The sequence below is a fragment of the Bufo gargarizans genome, chromosome 1 (assembly GCF_014858855.1).
Source record: "Bufo gargarizans isolate SCDJY-AF-19 chromosome 1, ASM1485885v1, whole genome shotgun sequence".
Taxonomy (NCBI): domain Eukaryota; kingdom Metazoa; phylum Chordata; class Amphibia; order Anura; family Bufonidae; genus Bufo; species Bufo gargarizans.
Window position 1 is genome coordinate 560,415,740 of NC_058080.1, and position 20,016 is coordinate 560,435,755.

General features: G+C 42.0%; 1 protein-coding gene across 18 annotated transcripts in view; it reads left to right on the plus strand.

Annotated features, from left to right (window-relative positions):
• The window catches only part of RIMBP2 (RIMS binding protein 2), a 683,237-nt gene that overhangs the window by 513,448 nt on the left and 149,773 nt on the right, over positions 1–20,016 (plus strand). For all 18 annotated transcript variants that reach the window (XR_006387405.1, XR_006387406.1, XR_006387407.1 and 15 more), the window contains one exon: positions 19,025–19,128. Coding sequence is in view for 15 of the 18 variants with exons in the window: in XM_044275630.1 (XP_044131565.1) it covers positions 19,025–19,128 (104 nt within the window). In the remaining 3 variants the exon portion in view is untranslated. The remainder of the gene's footprint in view (positions 1–19,024; positions 19,129–20,016) is intronic.

The following is a 20,016-nucleotide window of genomic DNA, read 5'->3' on the forward strand; positions in this document are numbered from 1 at the left end:
CAGTTGTCTAGTTACCACAATTTGGCACTTGTCAAAGTCACTCAGATCCTTTTGCTTACTCATTTTATCTGCTTCTAACACACCACAGTTACATAAGTTCAACCTTTCATAGATCAATTATACAGCATTAATCGTTAGATTAATTATAAACATTAATTACATTTTCTATTAGATAATCATCTAGCCCTTTTTAAATGCTGACATGGTGTTTACCATTACTACCTCTTTGGGTAGGGCATTCCACAGTTTGAATACACTAACAGTGAAGAACCGTTTCCCTTCATGTCTAAGTTGCTTTTCCTCCACATGTAATGGATATAGCCAGGTCCTTTTGTAAAGTCTTTCGAAGAAGTAAATCAGTAATTCGTATTGGCTGCACATATAGTTATACAGGTCATTCTCAAAAAATTAGCATATTGTGATAAAGTTCATTATTTTCTATAATATACTGATAAACATTAGACTTTCATATATTTTAGATTCATTACACACCAACTGAAGTAGTTCAAGCCTTTTATTGTTTTAATATTGATGATTTTGGCATACAGCTCATTAAAACCCAAAATTCCTATCTCAAAAAATTAGCATATTTCATCCGACCAATAAAAGAAAAGTGTTTTTAATACAAAAAAAGTCAACCTTCAAATAATTATGTTCAGTTATGCACTCAATACTTGGTCGGGAATCCTTTTGCAGAAATGACTGCTTCAATGTGGCGTGGCATGGAGGCAATCAGCCTGTGGCACTGCTGAGGTGTTATGGAGGCCCAGGATGCTTCGATAGCGGCCTTAAGCTCATCCAGAGTGTTGGGTCTTGCGTCTCTCAACTTTCTCTTCCCAATATCCCACAGATTCTCTATGGGGTTCAGGTCAGGAGAGTTGGCAGGCCAATTGAGCACAGTAATACCATGGTCAGTAAACCATTTACCAGTGGTTTTGGCACTGTGAGCAGGTGCCAGGTCGTGCTGAAAAATGAAATCTTCATCTCCATAAAGCTTTTCAGCAGATGGAAGCATGAAGTGCTCCAAAATCTCCTGATAGCTAGCTGCATTGACCCTGCCCTTGATAAAACACAGTGGACCAACACCAGCAGCTGACATGGCACCCCAGACCATCACTGACTGTGGGTACTTGACACTGGACTTCAGGCATTTTGGCATTTCCCTCTCCCCAGTCTTCCTCCAGACTCTGGCACCTTGATTTCCGAATGACATGCAACAGTCCAGTGCTGCTTCTCTGTAGCCCAGGTCAGGCGCTTCTGCCGCTGTTTCTGGTTCAAAAGTGGCTTGACCTGGGGAATGCGGCACCTGTAGCCCATTTCCTGCACACGCCTGTACACGGTGGCTCTGGATGTTTCTACTCCAGACTCAGTCCACTGCTTCCGCAGGTCTCCCAAAGTCTGGAATCGGTCCTTCTCCACAATCTTCCTCAGGGTCCGGTCACCTCTTCTCGTTGTGCAGCGTTTTCTGCCACACTTTTTCCTTCCCACAGACTTCCCACAGAGGTGCCTTGATACAGCACTCTGGGAACAGCCTATTCGTTCAGAAATTTCTTTCTGTGTCTTACCCTCTTGCTTGAGGGTGTCAATGATGGCCTTCCGGACAGCAGTCAGGTCGGCAGTCTTACCCATGATTGCGGTTTTGAGTAATGAACCAGGCTGGGAGTTTTTAAAAGCCTCAGGAATCTTTTGCAGGTGTTTAGAGTTAATTAGTTGATTCAGATGATTAGGTTAATAGCTCGTTTAGAGAACCTTTACATGATATGCTAATTTTTTTAGATAGGAATTTCGGGTTTTCATGAGCTGTATGCCAAAATCATCAATATTAAAACAATAAAAGGCTTGAACTACTTCAGTTGGTGTGTAATGAATCTAAAATATATGAAAGTCTAATGTTTATCAGTACATTACAGAAAATAATGAACTTTATCACAATATGCTAATTTTTTGAGAATGACCTGTACATGTAAAAATGTCTCACTTCTAAGGCATCTTTTTTACAAGCCAGATTTTTATAAGAAACCTTCCATCCTATTTAATAGTCACCTACTGTTGAACCCTTGGCAGCTTTAATTTATCTTTTTTAGAATGTGGAGCCCAAAATTTACTTCCATATTCAAAATATAGCATAACAAGGTTTTTCTAGGAGTAATATTACATAGCTGTTTATCTCTTTTTATGCACCCTAAAATAATGTTACTCTATTTAATGGATATGCAGCAATATAATTACTGTGGCCTAGGAGCATTAATTTACATTAATGAACATTACATTTTATCTGGCATCTTCTTGCTCTGGAAATCTGTGCCTACAGAGTCCAAAGCAGCAAATCCATGGCTGCTAACAATAGAAACAATTTCTCCTTCTCATCATTGAAAGTTTTCATTTCTAAAAAAACATTCTCATTCTTGCTCCTTAATTGTGAACTAGACCATTTGAAGAAAACAAATTACTAATACAAAAAATATATATTTGTGCCGTGTTAGCCAGTAAATAGAAGATTAAAAAACATTTAATTGCATGGTATCCCGACTCAAAAATGTCCTTTTCAGGCTTCCAACGTGTCCATCCCTCTATGTACAGTTTGAACATATGCAGTTGTATCTAATAGCTTGACTGTAGATTATGAAGTTTTTTTTTTATATGTTTGGGGTGGAAAATGTCCATTTGAGGAATGTTGTGCAGCCAGTTGGTTTCTGGTAAAGCATTGTTTCTATTTTACTGTTCTGTATCTTGATGATGGTATCCAAAATGTTTATTTCAGTAAAGGAGTAGTTAAGGGTTAACTTGATTGTTGGACGAAACTGATTGAATCATTAATGGAATGTTTTTAGTTGTTATTCAGATCCAGTCCAGATGATTATTGCCATGGTAGCTAGCATTGAACCCTAGAAACCTCCCGCAAGACTGTCCCTACCTACTTGCATGACTACCCTAAATGGCAGAGCACAACTGTACGGCAGTTCCTGATTAACTAAGTGCTGGGGCTTAAGAAGGAAAAGCAGAGGAGAAAACAAATGTAGTGACAGCAGGAACAAGGGGTTAACGAAGACTATGAGGCGGAGAAAACAGATGCCATAGAGAATACCTGAAGCAGTAGTAAGGCTAGCCAGGTCAAAACACTAGAGGTCACATCAGGCTATTAAAAGCTAAGCAAGATAAGTTCAGGTTAGAAGCCAAGGTCAGGAATACCAGATCAGAGGAGCAAAGTAAATACCAAGCCAAGGCCAAAGCCAGGAGAGCATGTCAGAAGTAAAGGGTTAGAGAAACACCAATCACAGTGCTCCCTGAATCAGCAGCGCAGAATGCAGTTGGTCCAGCTCATCATATGACTTGGCACTGACGTCATCATGCCTGGGTCAGCAGCGTTGGATACCCACCTCACCTGGCGCTGACATCATTACCCCTGGCTCACCAGCACCGGATCTAATTGGACCATGGGCTGTGTGACCCTGGTGTGAGACCAGGCCATACTAGCAGTCTGGGGGCGATGTGGTCACCCTGTGCTCATCCTTGTTGTGGGAGCGCGGATCTGTTATCCACATGCACCTTCCTAGCCGCACCCAAGACCTTTTCTCTAGACCATAATCCTTCCAATGACTGAGATACTGCAAAGCACCCTAAACCTTTCTGACCTCTAAGATCTTAACAACTTCGTATTCTTATTGCTCCTGTGCCTTGAGTGGAGCAGGAGGGCTCTGTGATGGGATTAGTGGTGGAACATATTCCTTGAGTAAGGACCTATGGAAAGAATTATGACTTTTAAAAGAATCTGGTAAATTCAAACAGTGGTAAACTAGATTGATGACTTCAATGACCTTAGAAGGCCCAATAAAATGCAGAGCAAATTCTCCTGAAGGTACCGTCAGACGCAGATTCTTAGTCGATAGCCAACACAAACGTCAGTCCCTGAGAATGTTTCCTGTTAGCCTTTTTTCTCTGTAAATCCTAGGTTTTTCTCAGGTTTACTTGAACCTGAGCCCACACTGTGCACAGATCCTCAGCAATGACATCAACTTATGGGTTATTTGATGAAAAAGAGCCCCGCTTGGGTGAAAACCATAATTACAAAATAACAGAGAAGTGATGGTGGATGAATTAATATTGTTATTAATGGTGAACTGAGCAAGTGCAATATGATTAACCCAATCAGATTGAGAATGAGAAATGCAACACCCCAAGTACTGTTATACAGATTGAGTCATTCATTCTGTTTGATCGTTATTTTCAAGATGAAAAGCTATCAAGAAAGAAAGATAAATACCTAATTTTGAACAGAAAGCTCTCCAAAATCTACAGACAAATTGTACAAAATGCATAATATTTTCTGAAATGCCATGCAAGCATACAACTTGGTCAGTAAATAAAGAAGCTAAAAACTTAACACTGGGTAATTTACTCAACGGTACAAATTGGCACATTTTACTTAAACTGTCCACAATTACCCATACCACAGTCTTGGCCTGCAAGGCGGGCAGTTCGGTAATGAAGTCCATGGACTCCTGGGGATGGGGAGTGGGGCAGTTTCCCAACAGTACGTGTCCTGGGTACTTTAGACCGTGCACAAATCTCACATGCCGATAATTAAGCCAAAATGTCTCTAGCCATAGTGAGCCACCAATACTGCCTAGAAACTATTTGTTTAGTATTAGTAATTCCTGGTTGACCACTCAATACCGAATTATAACACTCACTCAAACAGTTTACCTTCTAGGCAGTTCTTATCTTGGTTCATTCTGATCTCTGATGTCAAATTAGAGGAGATGAAAGAGATAATAATACCTGCAGGCAAAATAGGGTCTGGTTTGGATTATGGAGGAGGGATGGCAGAGAAAACTTGGGGACAGCTTGATGCTAACGCGCTGCGGAATATGGTAGCGCTATATAAGTGCGTAAAATAATAATAATAATAAAGCAACTAAAAAATAATGCACACCGAGCCTGTCTGGTATTTAAACGTTTGGCTGATTAGTTCTTCTGATTAGTATTGAGCAAGCATGATGCTCGGCCGAATACTAGTTCGGCTCCAGCATCGCTATGCTCATCACATGGTGGTACTTGGCCGAGTACCGCATGTGCTCGAGTGCAATGCTTGAGTCTCCTGCCCGCACGTTTTGCGGCTGCTAAGCAGCCAATAAACGTGCAGGTAAGTACTGCCCTCACTGTAATGCCAGTAGCGATGTTGGCTACTGCCATTACAGTGATTGGCTGGCCAGAACGCGTCATCGGGTGCTATATAGCACCTGATGATGCGTGTTCGGCTCATTCTAAGTCAGGGAAAGCTGAGTATAGGGAGGGACAGAGAGTGTAGGGAGTGTAATTTAATTTAATTTTTCTTCAAAAACTTTTCATAGACCCAAAAGTCCTTGTAAGGACGATTGTGTGTGACAGCAGCAATATATGTTTGTAGTGCAACCTGCACTAAATTGCTCAGTGTTAGGGAGAGCTGTGCATAGGAAGGGACAGACAGCGTAGGGAGTGTAATAGGAAGATTTTTATACAAAAAACTTTTCAGAGACCCAAAAGTCCTTTTAAGGACTATTGTGTGTGACAGCAGCAATATATATTTTTAGCGCATCCTGCGCAAAATACCATGTAATAGGCCGCTGCGGACAGTTAAATTATTCACACCACATCTCCTGCGTAAATTGTGCGCATCCCAAAAATATCAGTGACATCCAGTGCACTTTTTCCGTATACGATGTCTGCTGCGAACAGTTAAATTATCCGTTCCACATCTTCTACTTAAAGTGTGCGTATTCCTTTATTTGGGATTATTGTTCATTATCTATCAATGAGATACGATGTATGTGTCTGTTGATACTTAATGTTCTGTTGCTATACACTGTTACTTTGTATCCTCTTTTATACAAGTACTAATCATTCTTTTCATATTGAATTATACTTCGCATGCGGCGGCGGCGGCGACGGCGGCTTATTGTGTGCTGATCCGCCTGCAGTCTTCTTGTCCCTTCTCTGTTCATAATCAATTCCCGCAAACACCTGCCTATGTCGTCCCTTCTTATTATTTTTTTCTCCTGTCAGGGGAGACGCAGGACTTATTGTATCCAGCCTCTGCAATGTGAGGGCTTCGGTAACTCAGTCGATTAGACATCAGGAACATCTCACTCTGGCGTAAAGAAGGAATGGAAACAAAAAAAAAACATAAGTACATGCCCTATTTCCTTTAGCCTGGATCCATTGGAAAACCAGTGAGCGCCTAGACCTCCCAAGGCTTTAAAAAGGATTCCAACACTCACTAGTCATAGCTCCGCCTCTGCCCTGCTCCTGTCAGTATGGGCCTCACCCTTGTCAATGGTGTCTGCTAGCCAGGCACAACCTTCATCTAATTCACAGAAACCCTCCTTTGGGCGCTCTACTGTTGTTGATTCTCGGTGATCTCCCTCACTGCCTCAACGGTTACATTGAACATCTCATCCACTATAGACAAGAAATTGTTCAATTGCTTCATAAGTCCAACTCCCAATCCCGTCCAAGTAAGGAACCATGCCCAGGCCTTGTTAGAAAACAACTCACTTCCAGCTCTCCCTGCCCTTCTTACCTCCTTCCACACCATCAGTTACTTCCAATCGGCTGCAATGTAAGATGCAGGGAGAAGCTTCACCAGGACATATGAACCTCTGGCATTAGGGTGAATTACCTTATAAGTGGCTAACCCGCATAGGAAATAGTACGGACCCGTCAACTCCACACAAGAACTTCTGACAGTCACGGGCCTCTAGTGATAACTGAAAAGACTGGGCGATTGCTCCCTCAGTCTGCACGTCACACCCTTCTTTCCAGCAGATATAATCTGGTCTATAGGTGTTATTAAAGAGATCAGGGGTTTCATTAGTAAGGTTGACCGTTATACCTTCCTCACAACTGGAGGATCCCACAAACGTATGCCCTTTACCACATCTATGGGCCGCCTAGCTGCCCGGACACCCATACAGGATTAACAAGCGAGGAGCCAGAGCTACTATTAAACCTATAGCTGATATTACCCTATAGGAATGTATCGTTATGTGTTATCAACAAATGTCTCCTTGTGGCCCTTGCTAGTTTGAGGTGCGTTTCACTCCCTAAAAACTAAACTAAACAAATAAACGAAAGTGATACTCTTCATTCTTTGACGTAGATGTGCAGCTTCTTGCAGTGACTGGTGTGGATCCAGTTGTCTCGTCTCTCGAACTTCAGAGAGGTTGGCGTCATCAGCAGCACCTGGTAGGGCCTAAGATATCTCGGCTCTAGTCCAGTCCTTGGATGTTTCTTTAACACGACCCAATTACCTGGTTGAATGAATACTAGTTATTGAGTCTGGGTCTCGAAGAGGCTCCCGAACCTGGTGGTGGACATCGGGTGATAACAGTTGAGATGACAGTTGAGAGGTTAGAATGGTTAGTAAAATTTTTTAAAATTTTTGTTTTCTGCATGAATCCCCCCCCCCCTTCTCATCGTCCTCAAAACCAGAAAGAAGAGCTGGATTCAATATGGTACATCGTCTCAAGGTTAGATGGAGAGATGAGGGAGGTGGAAGTGACAGTTGGGGACTCACTTACTTCGGGTACTGCTCGTGTTTCAGTAGGCCTGGGTTTAGTGGATCCAGCCTGTTTCAACAAAGTCAGCCCAGATAGAGCCTCCTCTGCTTCCTGCATCGGATCCCTAACCTCAATTTTCCCCTCAGGCCAGGTGTACATCACTCAGTTCTTCCGGATTGAAACCACCTTTTGTACTCCCTGCTTAATTATCATGATTGACTTTTGCAGCCACCATTGCGCTACCTCATGTACTGAGCAGCTGTCTGACCCCACGAGGGGACTATTCCCCCCCCCCCCCCCCCCGAACATGGATCTGCCACAACTCATCCGTGGCTAACCAAGCTGTTACCAGTGTTGCTTGTGTCCAGGGACACGCTTTTGACTGTACACAGAGGGTACTGCACGGCTCCTTCTTACACAGCCTACGTTGGACAGCTAGAAATCTTGTGCACTGAGAGTGGCCTATTGCTACTCTCTATGCTATTTCCACTCCCACAGTGCCTTTAGGCCAGAGCTCCCTTTGCTGGATTCCCAGTATGCCTCCTAAAGGGCTATACACACAGCTGAATTACGCCTGTGTTTGGCCAGCTGAGGCTACCCAATAAATGAGACCCGCTTTTCTCCAGCTCAATGTGGCTCCTCCAGCCAATCTCCTGCTGATAAAGTAAAAAGAAATACGGGGTTAACCTCTGGTTGTTAAAGAGAGAAGAATCCTTAAGTGGAGAACTGTCACTTGAAAAAGAGAAATAGAAGAAAAAAAGTATGCCAAGATCGAATATAGAACGGCAGAAAAAGGTAAATATAAAACTTGCCTCACTATACAAAGGTAAATCCTGTAATTAATCAAAGAAATATCCAAACAAAAATAGACAAAAATGACTGAAAATAAAACCGAAAAAGATGCCAAAATATGAAAAAGAAAAAAACTGAAAAAGAACCTGATTACAACAATAAAAACCTCAAAATAAAAATGGGTTAGTAAAAGAAAACCTGTAAAAAGGAGATAAAAAAACAACGTAGCCTTCTCAAGAATCAAAAACGCCCAAACAATAACATTAAAAAAACACCACTGAAGCACATTCTCTACTAAAAAAAACTTCAGTTACAGGAAGTCTTGTTATATACATTGAGATTCAGTAAAAAGTTAATTTTAACTTAAAACCAAAACTCAAATATAAAAAACTAAAAAACCTTTGGAACACATATAATTGTATAGGACAGAATTAACACATCAATGTCTTGGAGGGTTCGCCTGAAACTGTAAACACTGGCAGGAGAATTTCTTCCCACCCAGTCATTGAAATGCTAATTTGCCCAGCCTCAAACCAATTTCAGATTCATTTTGCCAAATAAGCAGGATTTAACATTACAAGGTCACAAAAACCGGTTTCCAGGGAAAGGGAAAAGTTCTTTTTTTTTTTTATACAAACAGTAAAATGGTTTACAAAGACCTCAAAAACATCTCTTCATTTCCCCTTCTCTAGCACACAAAATTAGAAACTCTGTTGAATTCCAGGAACCGATCTCTTTCCTCTCTGAACTTCACATTTTAACATTTCAAATTTAACATACTGGGATTTAAAATCTGCTTCCTGGATCCATGACCTTGGCTGTCACTGGCTTCTATGCCTTTGCAAAGAACCATGTCTGGGACCATTACCCCACCTTGCTGATTAAACCACTTTACTTCTAGGTGTGGTTCTGGGGTACTTAACATACCTGTGTCTGTTGCCATTAGCGACATCACAATATCACGCAATGTGCCCAAATCCCCTGCATGCAAAACAACGAATAGTTTGTCTCCCTGCACAAAACCTTCTCTGGGCACATGGTGATCTGCCTTGCTGCACAACATTAACCATCCTAGCATGACTAGATCCCACACTACCATCTGTATTGAGTCCTCTTACCATGGACTCATCTGAGGAATCTTCTGCCATTGTGTTAATACTTCCAAGAGGATGAGGAGATTGAAAGTGATCCTCCTGATGACGACAGCGACGTCTTGCCTGTTGGTACTCTGGCACACATGGCTGACTTCATGTTAGGCTTCCTTTCCCTCGACCCGAGCGTTATACGCATTTTAGACAACACGGATTACTGGTTGTTCACCCTTCTCGACCCCCTCTACAAAGAGGACTTATCATTTCTCATTCCTCTGGTGGAGAGGACGAGCAAAACTATGCAATACCAGAAGATCCTTGTTGAAAAATTGTTCCAAAATTTCCATCTGACAACGGTGGTGGCAGAGTCCGTAGTTCCTTGGCCAACTGAGGAGGGGAGACAAGGGGAACACACAGCAGTTTCATGACACCCCGCCAGCACTCTCACCCTGATTTACGGCCTAGTGTCACAAGGAGGGAAATTTTGGGGAAGATGGTGAAGGAGTAACGGTACATAGCAGACCATGTCAGCATCCTCAATGATCCCTCAGTGCCTTACAATTACTTGGTGTCCAAGCTGGACACGTGGCACAAACTGGCGCTCTACGCCTTGGAGGTGCTGGCGTGCCCTGCCGCCAGCGTTTTGTCTGAGCGGGTATTTAGTGCTGCTGGTGGCATTATAACAGATAAGCGTTTCCGCCTGTCAACTGAAAATGCTGACAGGTTGACTCTTATAAAAATGAACAAGGCCTGGATTGACCATGACTTCTCGACTCCACCAGAGAAAAGCGGCTGAACATAAAGGCACTTTAAATGTATTGTTTTTAATGTACTGAATACACTGTATTCCCATGCACCCCTTTCACCACAAACAAGGGTTTATGGTTGAATCTTCCTTTTCTCCTCCTCCTCCTTCTCTTCCATCATATCAACATGCTTATTCGTCACATATAATGCCCTCGTGTATATGCCCTTCGCATATAATGTTTTACAGGGTCAGCTCACATGCAGGCCTTCACATATAATTTTTTAGAGGGCCAGCTCGGCTGCAGGCCCTCGCATATAATTTTTTAGAGGGTCAGCTCAGCTGCAGGCCCTCGCATTTAATTTTTTAGAGGGTCAGCTCACCAGCAGGACCTTACCTACAATCTTTTACAGGGTTAGCCCGCCTTCAGTCCCTCGCATATAATTTTTTAGAGGGTCAGCTCACTAGCAGGCCTTCATCTAAAATCTTTTATTGGGTCAGCTAAACAGCAGGCCTGCACATAAAATCTTTTACAGGGTCAGCTGACCAGCAGGCCCACACCTCAAATCTTTTACAGGGTCAGCTCACCAGCAGGCGTGCACCTCAAATCTTTTACAGGGTCAGATCACCTGAAGGCCCTTGCTTTTAATGTTTTAGGGGGTCAGCTCACCTGCAGGCCCGCACCTAAAATCTTTTACAGGGTCAGCTCACCAGCAGGCCTGCACCTCAAATCTTTTACAGGGTCAGCTCACCTGAAGGCCCTCGCATTTCATTTTTTATAGGGTCAACTCACCTGCATGCCCTTGCATATAATGTTTTACAGGGTCAGCTCACCTAAAGGCCCTCGCATATAATGTTTTAGAGGGTCAGCTCACCTGCAGGCCCGCACCTAACATCTTTTACAGGATCAACTCACCTGCAGGCCTGCACCTAAAATCTTTTACAGGGTCAGCTCACCTGCAGTCTCTCACCTAATTATACCTAATAGGTAATTTGTGTGCATGCTGCCTTGCTTGGATGTGGTAGCCATAGCTGTTTCTTAGGCTCCCTCTCTGGAATCGAACCATGATTCCCCCGTTTCCCACGGTCTACATGGTTTGGGTTGAAAATAACATCGAAAGTTGATAGGGCAGACATCCGAATGGATCGTTGCCGTCATGGGGACGTGCGATCGTCCCCAGGTTATCTAGAGTCACCAAAGCAACAGAAGGCACTTGCCCATAATGTTTTAGATGGTCAGATCACCAGGCCCTTGCTCCAAATGTTTTTGAGGGTCACCAGCAGGCCATCAATCATAATTTTTCAAGGCAGTGTATAATGCTCTTCTTTATGTGTCACAAAGGGTGTATTGGAGTGGCGATTCCCTGTAATTTTTGGCAGCCCTTTCACTTAGTGCATAGACTTTTTGAGTCTAGGAGTCCCACTTTATGAACAATTGTACCATAATGTGAATTAAGCCCTCCTTTATGTGATATACAGTTGTACCGGAGTGCCTCTTTCTTGGATTTTTGGCAGCACTTGCACTTTACATACAAGTAAATATACAGGAAAGAATGTTTCCTATAAATGTTTCTTCTTAAATCAAATTTTCTTCGGTTTTGTGCATATTATTGTCAGTCTGTAAAAGTGGCGTACTATTCGGACAACATCCTTCCCAGCAGTGACCTGCGAGTACAAGATGCATCCAGACATCCCCCCCATGCTGTTTCAGAACCATTTCGGTGGTGTTTCCATACATTTCTGACATTTTCCTATCAACCAGGCACCCTCCCCAGGGGGTACCTGGTTTAATGCTTGGGTTCTCCCATTGACTTCCATTATACTCGGGTGCTCGGTCGTGCACCTGAACATCCCGATGTGTTCGGCCTGAGCACCCAAGCACTACGGTGCTCAATCAACACTACTTCTGATCCTTTTAAGGACTTAAATGTTCTAATAGCATCAGTACACCAATGAAGTAAATCTGCTCCTTTCCTAGTCAGTTCCAATTCCACCTTGGTGGAGTCCATTTAAAACTCCTTTGGAGAAAGGATGTAACTGAGAAAGGGGACCTTATGGACACCAAAAACACATTTCGCCCCCCTCACAAATAACTGATGTTCACAGAGAAACTGTAAAACTGTTCTAATATGGGAGACATGGGAGTTCCAATCCAGGGAATAAATTAGTATATTGTCAAGATAAATTAGCATACATTTTTCACTATATTCACTGAAAGTATACTTTACCAGATTTTAGAATACTGATGGAGCTTTGTTCAACCGAAATGGCATAACCAGGTACTCAAAATGTCCCTCAGGGTTGTTAAATGCTGTCTTTCATTCATCTCCTTCTTTGATACTAATGAGATTGTACTGTAGGCACCCCTGAGATCAAGTTTGTAAAAACACTGGGTACCCAGAATCTGGTTAAACAAAATAATTTATATTAATGGATATTGATTTCTTTGGATAATTTTATTGCGTTCCATGTAGTCTATACATGGTCTCAGAACCCCCATCCTTCTTGCTAACAAAAAAAGAACCCCACTCCTATAGGGGACACCAAAGCCCTGTTATTCTCATTTAGTAAAGTTTCTTGAATATAGACTTGCATGGCCTGCTGTTCAGGACGTCAGAGGCTATAAATCCAACCCTTAGGATATCTGGCACCATGAAAAAACTAAATCGCACAATCGTAAGGTGTATGCAGTGGAAGGGAGTCTAAACCTGATTTAGAGAAAACATCCCAAAAATCTATAATACATTCAGGAAGGTGCTCTGATTTAATTGATATGGCAGCCACATATAAAGAAAGACTGTTGAAACATTTAGGTCCCCATTTCTCCAACTCACCATGGCAGTCTCAAAATAAACCAAATAACCCCTCTATCACAAACAGCAGGTTTCAGTATGAATTGCACATACTGTCAGAGAAATATTAGGTGTGCAAAACTATACAACCTTTGGCTAAAGGAGTAGAATCTACAGCATGACTTGCACCTGATCTGGGAGTGCACAAAAGGGAATACCTAGGGAAACAGCAAAGTCTGAATCAATAAAATAGGCCGCTGAGTCTACAAAAGCAAACCCTAAAAGTTTATTCAACTTAAAGGTAATGCTAATTGGGAGCAAAACTTTTATTTTTTTTAGAGATCTTTTAAGATTTCCGATAATCCCTGCCAAAATGAATACCCGAGTGCAGGTTAATTCCACAGGGATGCTACCCACCATTTATGGAAATCAGCCAGTAGTCCTTGTCCAGCCTACAATTCTTTCTAAAGGATAGTAACAGGGACTCGGCATAAGCACTTCTATCAGGCTCATCGTATAAAATACCTAATACCCCAAAAAAAATTTGACTGAGGACAACTTCAGAGCCTGAAGAATGTGGTTGTAGCCAGAAATACAACTTACAGTTCTCCCTAAAGTCAACAAATTGTTTCCTATCTCCAGAAAAGCAATCTGGCAGCTTGACCTGGGTAGCAGGTGCTACCTGAAATGTTTCCTGATGTTGTACCCTTTGAGCTAAATCCTGAACCAGCTGCGTAGCCCAATGCATTTGGTCCACTAGGGCCCGTATTGGATCCATACCAGCCAATACAACACCAGGGAATTAAATGTCCTGTGATTTTATCACGGTAGGAAGGAGTGAACCCTAGAAACCTCTTGCACCACTGTTCCTTCCTACCTGCACGGCCGTCCTAAATGGCGGACCACAACTGGGCAGCAGTCGCTGCTTAACTAAGTGCTCAAGCTAAAGAGGGAAAAGCAGAGGAGAAAACAATAAACATAGTGACCGATGCAGCAAGAGGTTAACAACGACTATGAGGGAGATAAAACAGATGCCACACAGAATACCTGAAGCAGTAGTAAGGCTAGCTGGGTCAAAACGCTAGAGGTGACATCAAGGTACAAAATGTTTAGCAAGACAAGGTCAAGTTTGAAGCTGAGGTCAGGAATACCAGATCAGAGGAGCAGAGTAAATACCAAGCTGAGGTCAACATGTCAGAAGCCTAATCAGAATTCACAAACAAAGTCAGGAATACAAGCCATGTCAGAGTCAGAATAATATTATACTCATATAGTGCTGACATATTCCACAGCGTTTTACAGACGTTAACATCACTATGTCCTTAATGGGACTCACAAGTTCCCTATCAGTATGTCTTCGGGGTGTGGGAGGAAACTGGAGTACCTGGAGGAAAGCCAGGAAAATATGGGGAGAATATACAAACTCTATGCAGATGTTGTCGGATTTGAACCCAGGACCCCAGGAATAAAAGGAATCAGTGCTAATCACTAATCTGCCATGCTGCCCTAGCACTGCTAGGAATCAGTGCTATCCACTGATCCACCATGCTTCCCCAATATCAATTGGATTAATGACTATTGAGGGTCAGAGAAACACCAATCACAGGCAACTTTTCAAGGCAGAACCGGTTTAAACAGAAGAAAAGGTTCCAGCATCCAGGATAAAATGTTGCCAACTTTTCTATTAAACGTCGGTTACATTCCAATTAAACAGACCTGATCTCCCTCCACCGCTCGGTTAACATGGTTCGAACTAACCTGGTTCTTACTCATAACAGGTGTACAGTCTGTTCCATGCAGAGGGATGGTGAGCTGGAATATTTTTCTTTATTTGATAGAACCAGTTTAGAGTTAAGAGTTTAAATATGCTGCTTCCTGAATGCAGAATGTGGTTGGACCTGCATATCATGTGACTTGGCAGTGACGTCCTCATGACTGGTTCGCTGGATACCTACGCGACCCGGTGCTGACATCATCACACCCGGGTCACCAGTGCCGGATCTAATTGGTCCATGGGCTGCATGACTACGGCGCGAGACCAGGCCCTAGAAGCAGTGTTGGTACAACATGACCGCCCTGTGCTCTGCCCCTTTGTGGGAGCGCGGATCGGTCAGTACATGAAAATTATGATGTCAACATTGTAACAATAATAGACCAAAGGTTTGATGAGGCAGAAGGATAGGAAGTCACTTTCAAACGTGGCTATAATTATAATAATAATCTTCATGTAGCGGCATTGTATTCCTTAGCGCTGTACAATTCAGAAGGTTCATAAATAGTATTGAAAGAACTTGCGATTTGCAAGTTTGGCGTTTGGATTATCTAAGAATTCCATAATGAACTGCATTACCACAGACCATAACGGAATTCTAGAATGGCATGCACAACGGAAGGCTGTAAAAGGCATTCCGTATTGCATTCCGTCATAATAGAAGTCTATGCTGGACAATCACAAGTTCGCTCAACACTATTCATAAACAAAAGACATGACAAAGTTACTAACTAATGTAAAAATGAAACGCTAGGAGTGAGGGCCCTGCTCACAAGAGTTCACAATCTATGAGGAAGTGGGAATGACACAAAAGGCCATGAACAGATTTGCATATTGTGGTGCCATTTTGCTTCCTTTTGCTGTACTGGTCTTCTCTAGATATATGCTTTCACTAAATGAAAAGTAATTATATATGAGGATGAATTTTGTAAGTTCCACCGCAGGTTCAGTGCCTATTAATTAATTTATTTTTCTTTCTTAAAAACCTTGCAGGTATAAGATTACTCATAGCCATATATGGGGCTGTTATGACTAAATCCTGAAATAAGTTGCATATAGACCTAGGAGACCACAGAGTGTCATCCACAAGTTTTAAGGGCAATTAGAGCTCTTTAAATTAATGGCGAATTTATTTGGACTTGAATTGAACCACCCAACTGATTCAGCCAAATCAAGTTTTTAAGAAATTTGCTCATCTCTCTGACCAAAATGCTTTACAGTGTGATTAAAGCCGCAGGAATTAGGAACAAAGCAATGAATGGAAAGTTTTAAAAAATACTTTAACACAAGTTTGCTATAGGAACATTTAACAATTTACTTGCTTAATAGTTAACCATTAAAAGACTGATAGTGAGAATTGATCCGACACTGTTATGTACATTTCATTTGGTGCTCAGATACCTACAAAGGTGTGCGTGAATGAAAATCAAACAAATTCAGCAGTCACATCAGAACCAGTCCAGAGCTTCTGATATACTTTAAAATCTTTTTATGTATGGACTCAACATGTTCCTGCATATAATGAAAAGTTAAAGGAGTTCTCTAGACTTTAAAAAATATGTCCACCTCCTGCCCTGTTTTGGGAAGAGACTTCTGTCAGTACTTTTACCCCTTCCTCAGGTCCACCAATTCCTCTGTTTCCACAGTGTTCACACTGCCTGCGGGCTCTTCCGTTCAGGTCCTGGCTGGATGTTCCTGCATATAGTGGAAAGTTAAAAGAGTTTGGCCAGTACTTATCCCTCCACCAGGGCTGCCAATTCTGCTGTCTTCACAGTGCTGCCACTGCCTGCGAGATGTTCCTCTCAGGACCCATCTGGATGTGTTCTCTGGTCTTCCTGTTTAGCTGCATATACAGTGTATGCAGCTGAAAAAGAAGACTCAGTACATGCAGCTGAACCGAAAGAGAGAAAGAGTCCGCAGGCAGTCTAAGTGCAACGGAGATGGCAGAATCATTGACCCACAACAGGACAGGAGGAGGACAGATTTTTAAAAGCTTGGAGAACCCCTTTAAGAAATAAGTACTTAGCTCTAAATACACATTCTTAAAGGGGTTATCCCACGAAAAATATTCTACAGTTTTTAAACCAGCACCTGGATCTTAATACTTTTGTAATTGCATGTATTTAAAAAGTTTGCATCACCACTTTAAGTTATTCATTAAAATGTATCTGTACAGAGAGTGCAGAATTATTAGGCAAGTTGTATTTTTGAGGATTAATTTTATTATTGAACAACAACCATGTTCTCAATGAACCCAAAAAACTCATTAATATCAAAGCTGAATATTTTTGGAAGTAGTTTTTAGTTTGTTTTTAGTTTTAGCTATTTTAGGGGGATATCTGTGTGTGCAGGTGACTATTACTGTACATAATTATTAGGCAACTTAACAAAAAACAAATATATACCCATTTCAATTATTTATTTTTACCAGTGAAACCAATATAACATCTCAACATTCACAAATATACATTTCTGACATTCAAAAACAAAACAAAAACAAATCAGTGACCAATATAGCCACCTTTCTTTGCAAGGACACTCAAAAGCCTGCCATCCATGGATTCTGTCAGTGTTTTGATCTGTTCACCATCAACATTGCGTGCAGCAGCAACCACAGCCTCCCAGACACTGTTCAGAGAGGTGTACTGTTTTCCCTCCTTGTAAATCTCACATTTGATGATGGACCACAGGTTCTCAATGGGGTTCAGATCAGGTGAACAAGGAGGCCATGTCATTAGATTTTCTTCTTTTATACCCTTTCTTGCCAGTCACGTTGTGGAGTACTTGGACGCGTGTGATGGAGCATTGTCCTGCATGAAAATCATGTTTTTCTTACCTTGCAGACTTCTTCCTGTACCACTGCTTGAAGAAGGTGTCTTCCAGAAACTGGCAGTAGGACTGGGAGTTGAGCTTGACTCCATCCTCAACCCAAAAAGGCCCCACAAGCTCATCTTTGATGATACCAGCCCAAACCAGTACTCCACCTCCACCTTGCTGGCGTCTGAGTCGGACTGGAGCTCTCTGCCCTTTACCAATCCAGCCATCTGGCCCATCAAGACTCACTCGCATTTCATCAGTCCATAAAACCTTAGAAAAATCAGTCTTGAGATATTTCTTGGCCCAGTCTTGACGTTTCAGCTTGTGTGTCTTGTTCAGTGGTGGTCGTCTTTCAGCCTTTCTTACCTTGGCCATGTCTCTGAGTATTGCACACCTTGTGCTTTTGGGCACTCCAGTGATGTTGCAGCTCTGAAATATGGCCAAACTGGTGGCAAGTGGCATCTTGGCAGCTGCACGCTTGACTTTTCTCAGTTCATGGGCAGTTATTTTGCGCCTTGGTTTTTCCACACGCTTCTTGCGACCCTGTTGACTATTTTGAATGAAACGCTTGATTGTTCTATGATCACGCTTCAGAAGCTTTGCAATTTTAAGAGTGCTGCATCCCTCTGCAAGATATCTCACTATTTTTGACTTTTCTGAGCCTGTCAAGTCCTTCTTTTGACCCATTTTGCCAAAGGAAAGGAAGTTGCCTAATAATTATGCACACCTGATATAGGGTGTTGTCATTAGACCACACCCCTTCTCATTACAGAGATGCACATCACCTAATATGCTTAATTGGTAGTAGGCTTTCGAGCCTATACAGCTTGCAGTAAGACAACATGCATAAAGAGGATGATGTGGTCAAAATACTCATTTGCCTAATAATTCTGCACGTAGTGTATAGCGCCACCTACTGTTTTTTTTCTCGTATTTATTTGCCCTGTTCACTAAGGCCGCACATGCTCAGACTCAGCCTTCAACTGCCTCCTGAACTGTGACAGGGAGAGCTAAGACACTACCCTTGAGCTGTCAGCTTGATATAAATCTAGTAGAGCAATAAATATGGAGATCTCTGGATCCAAGTGAGGTACAGGGCTGGATCCATCAAGAGGTTGCCATGTACTGCGGTATATGATGTCTGATTTTAATTTCTTACATTCGTCATGGTTTAACCCATTTAAATATGATGCAGCCCAGAGAGCAAAGTGGTACAGAAAGTGATATTTAACTGTGTTGATACATTAGTTGATGACATCGTATGACTCATGCTGAAGGGACCATCTTATTATGAGGTACTTTAAGAAGAAAGATCCAGTGTGTTGCAGAGAACTGTCATCAGTGCCCATTTCAGCTTTTATCTTCACTTTGTGGTCTTTTGTCCAGTTTGTTTGTTTGATCAAATATTTAAATGAAAGCTGAATGAATTAAGACTTGTTGTGCAATTTAAATGTATGAACTATTTTTTATTGGTACAGAACGAAACAGGAGAAGTGGGAGGCAACACTCTGTTTCTACAAGAAGAATGGTTGCTTTGTATGACTATGACCCAAGAGAGAGCTCGCCTAATGTTGATGTTGAGGTAAAGCACTTAATAATTCTGTGCCCACTTTTAGAAGAAAAAATAATTATGAATACTTTTAGGCTACATTCACACCACCAAGTCTATGGAGCCATTCACATAGATGTTTTTTAAACGATCAGTGAATACCAGCCGTAAAAAAACTGGACCCTATTAAAATCAACAAGCCTATTTTTAACAGCCATATAGACAGGAGTGCACCTGTCTAACGGCCATTAAACACAGGTACAAGGGTCTTTCAGGAGTTAGAAGTAAAAAAAATAATAATTACTGTATCTACTTAAATGTGTGGGTACACTCACTTCTCAAACTCGGCAGCAGAAACTGAGCTTCCACTTGAAAGTCAGGTCATGCTGCAAACAGTGTATGGTGGGGGTTTGAGGAGAGAGTGCCCCCATGCATTCAAGTGGATGAGGTGTGTATTTTATTTTATTTACATGTTGGTACTGGTGCATCCATCCTCTCTCCCCCCGCATCCATAATCTTTCTGTCGACATAGCTGTATGAAGGCTTTTTTTTTAGCAGGACGAGTTATATATTTTAATGGTGCCATTTAAAGTTTCATATAGCGCATTGAGAAATGATTGACAAATTACTTGTGGTGTTGGAAATAGAAAAACATGCAATTTTAAGGTGTTTTCAAGCGGTTTATTGTGTAGTAAGAATGACTTGTTAAAGAGTAACTACACTTTTTTCAACTTTTGATACATCTGCCGAGCACAGCTTTTCCTCGCTGCTGAGCACGAGACTGTTGATAGCTTCAATAGAAAATCTAAGAGCTCATCCACAGTTGGCTCAGAGCTTCTGACCCCTCGTTCTGGCGATCGGTGGAGGTCTCAAAGCTGCCTGCCGCTGATAAACACATCTGATATGTCCCTATGACATATC